This window comes from Crocuta crocuta, unplaced genomic scaffold (assembly GCF_008692635.1).
Source record: "Crocuta crocuta isolate KB4526 unplaced genomic scaffold, BGI_CrCroc_1.0 scaffold50, whole genome shotgun sequence".
Lineage (NCBI taxonomy): Eukaryota > Metazoa > Chordata > Mammalia > Carnivora > Hyaenidae > Crocuta > Crocuta crocuta.
This window is the reverse complement of record NW_027527428.1, coordinates 2844642-2853671: the sequence shown is the minus strand read 5'-3', so window position 1 is coordinate 2853671 and position 9030 is coordinate 2844642. Positions and strand designations below refer to the sequence as shown.

General features: G+C 56.9%; 1 protein-coding gene across 1 annotated transcript; it reads right to left on the bottom strand.

The window, feature by feature from the left end:
• Positions 1–168: 168 nt before the first annotated feature.
• On the bottom strand, positions 169–8612 carry TSEN54 (tRNA splicing endonuclease subunit 54). The gene is made up of 11 exons (XM_077754518.1): positions 8004–8612; positions 7714–7878; positions 7567–7630; positions 7400–7483; positions 6979–7077; positions 5941–5993; positions 4330–4431; positions 3474–4117; positions 2379–2439; positions 1935–2051; positions 169–1421 (listed from the first exon to the last, which is right to left on the bottom strand). The coding sequence occupies exons 1-11, from the start codon at positions 8051–8053 to the stop codon at positions 1271–1273; spliced, it is 1590 nt and encodes a 529-aa protein (XP_077610644.1). The 5' UTR covers positions 8054–8612; the 3' UTR covers positions 169–1270.
• Positions 8613–9030: the final 418 nt, after the last annotated feature.

Here is a 9030-nt window from a genome sequence, read left to right as displayed (position 1 = left end):
TCCGCGTCGCGGGGGAAGGCGGGGGCGGGGCCGCGGCCCGCGTGAATACGCACGAGGCGTTGCCGGCCCGCCCCCGGCCTCACCTGCGCGCACCTGGACTCAGGACGCACGCCGCGCCCAGTGTCCTGCCGCGTCCGGGAGGAGGAAATAGTCCCTGAGACGCGCAGCTGCCCTAGGCGTCTGCCCCGCGGGACCACAGAGGGGAGCCGTCCCTCCCCTTCACCGGCCCAAAGCGGCTGCGGGAGGAGCGTAGCGAGGCCGCCTCTTCCCTAGAACGCTCAGCCCATTCAGAGCGGGTGACCGGCGGACAGGGGACCAGCGGTCGGGACCCCAGGAAGTGGTGGCCTCGGGACGGGGGTGTCGCCGCGAGGCTCCTCCCCTCGGAGCGGGCCCCAGGCCTGGAGACGCGTCCTCCGAGTCGCTGCTGAGGCCGGAAGGCGCCCGACGCCCCAAGGGACAGACAGCAACATTGACCAGAGTTTTTAGCGCTACGGGGGAGCAGGTTGGAGCGACGAGGCGGGAGCGGAAGGGGCGCGGAGGCCGGAGACACGAACGGCACGCTCCACAGCACGACGTGAAGCCGCCAGGGCTCAAGCCACACCGACATGGCGCCTCTCCGCCGCCCTTCTACCGGGATGCGGCTGCGTTCAAGGAAGGCCCGATGGAGGCCAGCCTCCCTCCGCGGACTGCCATGCAACAAGCCAAGCAGACTAGGTCTGTGACTTCCCGTCCCCTCGTTGCAGGCCCTGACAAAGGTGCAGTGTCGCGTTCTTGCCCTCCAGGGTATTTCTCTTCCCTTCCGCACCAGAGAAAGCCTCACTGTCTGTGGGTCTGCAAAGCAGAGGTGAGAGAGAGCCTTGGGGGACAGAGGGAGTGTAGGCTCGGGCTGGGGACTTTTTCACTATCACCAGCCACAGCAGAAAAGGGATCTGTTTTTTAATGGCTTTGGCTTTTTCGCACGAAGCAGGCACCCTCTCGTTTAAAGGCACAGAGTCCTCTCTTCTGCCTCACCCCTCCGGGTCTCTGAAATCTAGTCCTGAGTTCCAAGGGGATCACTGCAAGACAGCAATGTCAGGCGTGGGGCTATGGAAGCCAGGTAGAGGGCAAGGCATCTTTCTCCTGCAAGCATCAGACACCCAGGGCCAAGGCCCAGACTAGCCCCTGAAGCTATAGGTCAGAGTCTGGGTATAGGAGGCAGCTGAGATGGTCCCTGAGAGTAAGCAGTCCAGGTTCCCCAGGGCAGGTCCCATGTCCTGCCAGAGCGGTGTGCTCAGTGTTCCAGATCCCTGGGCAGCGTGAAGTCCCTGAAGCTGTAGAAGGAGATGTCTCCGTGATCCACCAGGGCAAAGATCAGAGGAACATCCCCACTCTGGTAGGACAGCCGCTTGAGAGTACAGAGGTCTGGAACTGGCTCATCAAATCTGTAGGGATGAAGTTAGACTGAGACAGGGACATAGGTCACCGTAAGCTTTGAGACCCCAGCCCTCTGAGGCTACCAGGGAAGGGAGGTGATTAAGACACGAGTTGGGGGTGCAAGAAATCTGGCACTGGACCCTCCTGTCTGCAAACCGCGTGGCTCACGGTTCTCCATGGGCAACCCAGGGCCTTGGGTGGGTAAGGGGGCAAGGAAAAGTGAGGTTCTCCCCACTCTTGGCTTATGAATCCCTCTGATTCACATCCCTTCTACTGGGTGAGCCTGGCACTAAATTGACACAGGAGAGAGACTACCAAAAATGCCAGGAATAAGGGCTGAGGACTTGGGAAGCTCTGGTGCCTGTGGCACTAACTGCGTGTGTGGCCCTGGGTCAGTCACAGCTCTCTGGACCTCTGGTTCCTTTCAGATTGGCAGACTGGCCAGGGACATGGAGAGGAGGTCCACTTGGTTTACAAGAGAACTGGCAGCAGCCTGAGGGGAGTGCTCACTGGTCTCGTACCCACTAATGCACATCCGGGCGTAGGGCTTGCCAGGGTTATTCTTTCGGAACGTGGCCACGGCATCGGCCTGGTAAATGTCAAAGCTGATCTGCAAGCCTCCAGACTTCTCCAGCAGCCTGAAAACAGAGGGAGAAACCTTAAGAAACAGGGAATCTCCTACTCTTCCCCCTTTCCTTTCCCTGCCCCAGTTCCGGGAAGAGACCTCATCCAGGGGAACTGAGGACCTGTTGTGATGCCACTTGGGCAGAGGGAGGCTCAGCTGCCTGTCTCAACCCTCGGGCTAAATCTACCTCTTGCCACTCATCCCTCCCTCTCCCCTAGACACGCCTGAGCATTGGCCAGGCTAAGGGTCCCTGGAATGATCCCCCAGCTCATGCCCAACTTCAGGAGTCAGATCCCAGCTGCCAAGGTGCTATAGAGACAGGCACTACCTGGAAACTCACCGTGCACCTCCATCGGCGAGGTGTGTGGTCTGCAGCACAGAGATCTGCTGAAGGACTGTGGCTATAAGGACAAAATAAGATGTTGGAGGGGCACCAGGGTGGCTCAGTCAGTTAAGCGTCCGACTTTGGCTCAGGTCATGATCTCACAGTTGGTGAGTTTGAGCCCCACGTTGGGCTCTGTGCTGACAGCTCAGAGCCTAGGGCCTGCTTCAGATTCTATATCTCCCCCTCTTTCTGACCCTTCCCTACTTGTACATGCGCGCGTGCTCTACATAAATAAATAACCATTAAAAAAAAAAAGGTGTTGGGGAGGGAAGTCCACCATCTACAGACTCTTCTGACATTTCTGAATCTGCTATCTAGTTTATGGTTGTCAGACAGCAGACTTAAAAAAAATTTTTTTTAAGTATGTCCCATGCAATATTTGGAATATACTTACACTAAAATTAAAAAAAAAACATTAGCTGTTTATCTGAACTTCAAATTGAACTCGTCTGGCAACCCTCATCTAGTTACTTGGAATCTCCCATGTTCTTATAAAGATCGTAAGGCTTCCGAATCTGTTAATACGGTTCTTGCCCTGTTAGTTCCCGATTTTTTTCCTTCCAATTTTTATTTAAATTCTAGTTCGTTAACATATAATGTAGCATTGGTTTCAGGAGTAGAATTTACTCGTCATCACTTACATGTAACACCCGGTGCTTAGTTCCCTGTCATGTACACAGTAAGCCTTCCTTTTATTTGGCCAAGATGGCACCCCCTGGTTCCCCTCTCACAGTTGGGAGAACAGGGGACCAGAGCTAGTTGGGGGTAGAGCCATCCACATGCATCTTATTATTTTTAAGGCAGGAGTTGTAGTTTTCATTCCTCTTTGCCTCTCCTCGGACACAGACCTGCCGTTTCCAAACCTTCCCACGTGGGTCCCTTGGCTGCTTCCCGGAACAGACTCCTTGTGGGTTCCGCTCCACTGACCGCTCTCTCCGTCCCATCTTTCTTAAGCCTCAATTAGCCGTGGTCAATCCATACCCCCTTTCAGAGTGTTAGGATTCCTCAGCTGCCAGGGGCCCGTGGGGCTACGGCAGGGTGAGGGGGTACCTGGGGAGTCTGCCCGGCCAGGACTCAGCAGGGGGCGGACCGGCTGGTCCCACAGGTGTGGGGGGCGGCTCTGGCCGATCCGCAGGTGCCTCCTCTGCAGCAGCTGCTTGTACTCCTGCCAGCTGGAGCAGCACTGCACCTCAGGATCTGCGTTCACATCGTCCCGGAAGCGCTGGGCCTCTGCTTGTCGCTCCCGTTCCCGCCTGGAGAGCTTCTCCTTCCTTTGGTTCAGCTTCCGGCACCAGGATTCAGCGTCTGTCTCCCGCCCTGCGACGTTCGCCGGGAGCAGCTCCGGGGCTGGGGCAAGCAGAAAGGTGTGGCGGCTGTCTGCAGCCATGTTGGGGAAGGAGATCTGCTCAAAGTCCCAGCGTGGCTTACAAACCCCCTTGACCCCATTCTCTACTTTGCCACTCTGCTGGCTGCGCCCCACCCCCTCGCTGGCCAGGCCAGGCCAGGGCTCCAGGGATCGCAAAAGCGGAGGGGGGCCCGTTGGGCCCTTTACAGGGCTTGACTCCTGAGGTTTCTCCTCTGGGCATCGGCTGTGCTGGTTGCAGGGAGGTGGGCTGGAGGTTGTCAGGCTCTCAGTTGTCTCATCCACCCCCCGTAGGGGGCTCTCCAGGGCCTTGGCCTTCTTATTAATGGACCTGAGGGACGTGGGGAGGAAATGCAGCACATCTGCTCCTGATTGCTGAAGCGTCCGTCCCATGCATGCCTACTGCCTCCAGGGTCCTACAAGGGAGCCGCCCAAACCCAGCTCTTAAGACAATGCCGTTCTCCAGGGTTCCCAAAATGAACACTCCCTCAACAGCTCCGCTCCCCAGAACTCCCTGGGGGGTGGCCACGTGGGGAGCATTACCGAGAGCTGGAGCTCCTCCTCTTCCTCTTGCCATTCTGATCCTCCAGGCACTGGGCACTGCCATCCAAGTTCAGCTGTCTCTCATAAGGGGATAGGATCGAGCTGTAGGGTGAGAATTGGGTAGGCAACAGATCGACTTCCTCACTCTGGAGTTCCCAGTGGAATTTGTGAAGGACTAGCCCAGAAGAGCAAGTCAGTGGGCCAAAGCCACACGCCAAGACGAAGGCCCTGGGCAGACCTGCAGGCAGGGGTAAATTGGGGCAACCAGCGGGGCCTGCCCATGATTCTTTGCCCCGGCCTCTGGGCTTCACCAGTGGCACCTTTGAACAGAGACCGACTGGAACCCGGGCTCCTGCAGAGCCAGCAATAAATGATGAATCACTGGTGAGAAAAATCAAGAGAACTAGAAAACTTGGAAGATACAGAAAAGTAAAAATGAAAAAACCCACAGACACCCCTGTAACACACATATTGCCTCCATATGTTTTTTTCTATAAAAAATGACATTGTACTAATATACTGCGGCTTAATCTTTTTTAGACACAAGAATGTATATTACAGACATGGCGCCTGACCACTATAGCATTCTTCCCTGCCACGATTTTTTATGGCACTAAGGCTTCACTGTCCAAACAATACCCGCCACTAGGCACAAAGAGCTATCAAGGTTAAATTTAAGTCCATGAAAATGAAACAAAAATTCAGTCCTGCGGTTGCAAAGCCACATATATTGGACGGCACAGGCATCAAATACTTGTTTTTATCACTGCAGAAAGTTCTACCAGACAGTGCTGCTCTAAGGCATAAACTCTAATTTGTGTGACCATGCCTTCCCCGTTGAACTCACAGGATGTTTCCAAGCTCACCCATTTTGCAAACTGATGATGTCTTGTGTAGACTGCCCGCTAAAGGCAAATTCTGTGGGGACAGTGATTTTGCTATTCTTCAGCAATGGGCCTAGGCCTGGCGATCAACAAGTATTTATCAAGTGACTGAACGTTCTCACAGGTAAACTCCTGCACACATCTGCCACTATTTCCTTAGGATTTATCCCACTTTCAGGAACTAAAGGACACGCCTATTCTAGAGCTTTCGTGACGTAGTGTGAAACAGCAAAGGCTGTGCCAGTTTCTACTCTAAGGCTGACGATCCCTATGATGCTTAGCAATACTGGGCTACTAAGGTGATGATCTTAAGAGGCCCCAGAAAAAAAGAACATCCAACTTAGCAAAACGTAAGTGAGACCCGACTCAACTGTCAATTCCTCACTTAGCCCTTCATTCAGACATGCCCCCAACAGGCCTGCCTGCACACCAACTGAGGCACCGTTCTGGAACTACAGCTACATGCCAGGGACCTGTCGGGAACTGGAAGTGTTCACTTGTTATCTGTGGAGCGAACAGGCTGAAGGTGGGGCTCAATGTGATAGCCCAGGATAAGCTGAAATGACCCAGATCTGTCCCAACGCGCCTCTCAATAGAGCACTTCCAACTGAGGTCCGCAGCCAGGGGGCTGCAGCTCCAGCCAAGGAGAGGCCATTTTCCACCTTGGGGCTTGTCTACCAGTCCCCGAGACTAGAACAAATGAGAGGGAGAGGGGATCAGCATTTACCTCGGTTGGAATCGTCGAACCACATAGCCCAGTCTCTTCAAGTGGCTGAAGACCTCAAGGAGAAAAAGATGAGATGTCCACTTTTGAAAACACCAAATGGTTCCTCCAAACAGGAGGCATCCCCCACACCCCCTCCCCTGCCCCTCCTGCACACCCCAATTCCAAACCCTGGCATGGGTTGGCCCGCACTCCATTATACACACCCTCCCCAAAGGAAGGTCTCAGTCTCTGAATTCCTGTCTCTTGCTTAGCTTACTCTGGACACAAATGACATTTAGCACTTTCTTGTTAAACGCAAAAACGAAAAAAAAAAACAGCTGATGAAGCAGGAAAAGAACTACGCCCTAGAACGTATGATACAGAAGCTGTCGAGAGTGAAGCTCCTGACTACAAGGGAATAAGAAGGTGGCAAAGGTGGTAGACAGCCCACCCCCAATCCCCGCCACTCCGCCCTTCACCTCCACAGACAAGGGTAGGGTAGGGGCGGTCTTTGGTAAAGCACAAGTCCGTCCTTGGGTTCTATGACCCATATCCCACAGATGTGTACAGGAGTGCCCCCATCCTGCTCGGTGTCTCAGCAGCCTTCAACGCAGCCGACCACTTCCGTCCCTCTCTTGGCCTCCGTGAGGCCACCCCTCCTGGTTTTCCTCCTGGGTTGTTGGATGCTCCTCAGCCTCTGTTTCTGGTTCCTTATCCCCCCACCCCACACCCGCCATCTCCTCACACTGGAGCGCTCCAGGGCTCAGACAGCTCTATACTTTGGCCACACTCCCAGAGTGCCTCGTGGTGTTAGAAACCATCCATGTGCTCCTGAGATGCCCACATTTGTCTCTAGCCCTGAGCTCCTCCCCTGCTTTGGCTTCTTCCTAGCCTTCGGTTCAGTTGCTTGCTCACTTACTCCCTATTGACACCACTAGGATTGCGAGCATCATGACAGCAGAGCCCCCACCTGTCCTGTCTGGAACCTCATGGGTTCTTATAAATCCTCACTGACTTAGCGGATGGGTGGCTCCTCTCCTGGGAGAGGGTGGCAGATACCTGGTACTGCAGGAAAGTCAGGGTGTCCTCAGTCAGCAGGAGCTGGTAGGCCTCCTGAATAGACAGCGGCAGGTCTTGGTGGAAAAGCCGGATGGAGCCCTGGAAGTGGGGTCAACAGCTCAGCTTGTGGCTTTGGGGGCACACCCCGTGGGGCAACTTCCAGGCTGTGACATATGAGTGCCCTCTCCCCCTCCCCACCCCCAGCATCACAGCAAGAATATGGCCAATTGGGAAAGGAGGGCAGCACCACTGACTTGGGCTGCCATCCCGGCTCTCTACATGGTATTCTTGTCTCCGTTTCTGGAATTCAGGTTACAAGCTTCTTGAATACTCAGTTGTGTCTACACTTTTTCTCCAATAAGAACGTGTCCTTTCGGTTCCTTGGTCCTCACCCTCCCTCACCCCCAGGGGCCCCACTCACACACTCCAGCAGATATAAGGCCTCTTCGGGGTGAAGCCGCTGCCGTCCCTGCTCTGAGAAGCCCATGGTCTGCCAGAATTTACCCTGTGTAGGACCCAGAGCAAATGTCGCAAAGTCGCCAGGAAGGCAGAGAAGGCGGGTCCCTCTCCCTGAGCCCGGCAGCTCACCGCTGGAGACTTCAATTCCACGAAGCCCTCTTCCGGTCTCCACTCGGCAGCCACCAAACTGCCCCTGGCGAAGAGTGGGGAGGAGTTCATCTCAGTCCCCCCGCGAAGTCCACGGCCCCCGGCCCCGCCCCGTTCCGCCCCGCTTACAGGCGTTCCACGCGCTCCTCCGCCAGCAGCTGCCAGAGCTCATCGCGGCACCGGCGCAGCCGCTCGGCCTGGGCCGCCGAGCCGTCGGGGAGGAAGTCCTTGGGCCCATGCGAGCGCGGAGGCAGCTTCTGGGACCGCGAGCGGGCGACGAGGAGCTCCCGGGCACTGGGGGCGGAAGGGACGTGGGTCAGCGGCGCGCCGTCGGGGCCGCTCAGCCCCGCCCCGGACTCCCGTCCCCCTTCCCTACGGCCCTTTCCGCGCGACCCGCGCCTCTCTGGGCCGGACCCCACCTGAGCACGCGCCCGGCGGGAACCTCCACCTCGGCGGGCTCAGGCTCCATCGGACCGAGGTCTGCGGCTGCGCGCGCACCGCCCTCGGCCCGCCCACCGCCGGAACTCCGCGGGGCCCTAGCGCCCGTGGATCCTACCGTCGCTCCCGGCTCGACCAACCGGCTTCTCACCTTCCTGGCTGGGCTCAACCAACCGGCTTCTCACCTCCTTGGCTGTCCTAGCGCTGCCAATAAACTTGTGTCTCGATTCCGGGGATGGAGAGATTGCAGGTTTCTGGATTTGTAGGAGCTCTTCTCCTCCCCAGCCATCCCCTGGGCTCCTCTCTAGTAAAAATTGAGGAACCTGGCGTCCGAGAGTGTAGAGTGGATAAATGAGTGACCTTCCCCTCCTTAGCCCTGGGCCGCTTTGTCTCCACCACTCAGGCTGGACAAGGAGAGAAGAAAGGAGGGTTTGGAGAAGGGAGAGTGGTGGGTTCCCACATTCCAGTCTCGCAGACTGGCCATCGGGGGCTTTCAGATGCGGGCTGGGTGGGTTCGGAGTTCCTTCTAGGTCTTCCGTTGAGTCCCTTCCGAGGGGCTCGGAAGCCGGGTTTCCAGGGCCGGGGGGCGGGAGGAGCTGTCCGGCCCACGATGGTGCTGAAGCGCCACTCCCGCCCGTCATTAGCACCTCCTGGAGGCTGGGGTCCCCGCAGCAGCCACCGTGGGCCGCTCCGACACGGTCCACTAGGTGGCACCATTGCTCTAACCAGAGGCTGTGGGTCGGCGACTCTGGTCGTGGGCGGAGGTCACCACGGGAGTCCCAGAAGGGGCGAAGGGCGAAAATGAAGGGGGCTTCCCAAGTAGGGTCCCCAGATCTCGGTTTCTAGACCCCTTCACATAACGTCTTCTCTCCCACCCAGTCATAAACAGGGAGGGCATCTCGCCCTTCGGTCTGAACTCTAGGGCTCCAGGTCGCTGCGGCTCCGCAAACGCGACGCCGCGGCGCACACTCTCACCCCTACCCGGCCCGTTCACCTGGGCGCATGCGC

What these genes read in the sequence shown, in the direction of transcription:
- TSEN54 (XM_077754518.1), bottom strand. Translation starts at nt 8,053, where the DNA reads ATGGAGCCTGAGCCCGCCGAGGTGGAGGTTCCCGCCGGGCGCGTGCTC. An exon ending in CTCGCCGATGGAGGTGCACG is followed by an intron (nt 2,052 to 2,378) that starts GTGAGTTTCCAG and finishes CTCTGTTTTCAG; the next exon opens with GCTGCTGGAGAAGTCTGGAG. An exon ending in GCCCGGATGTGCATTAGTGG is followed by an intron (nt 1,422 to 1,934) that starts GTACGAGACCAG and finishes TCATCCCTACAG; the next exon opens with ATTTGATGAGCCAGTTCCAG.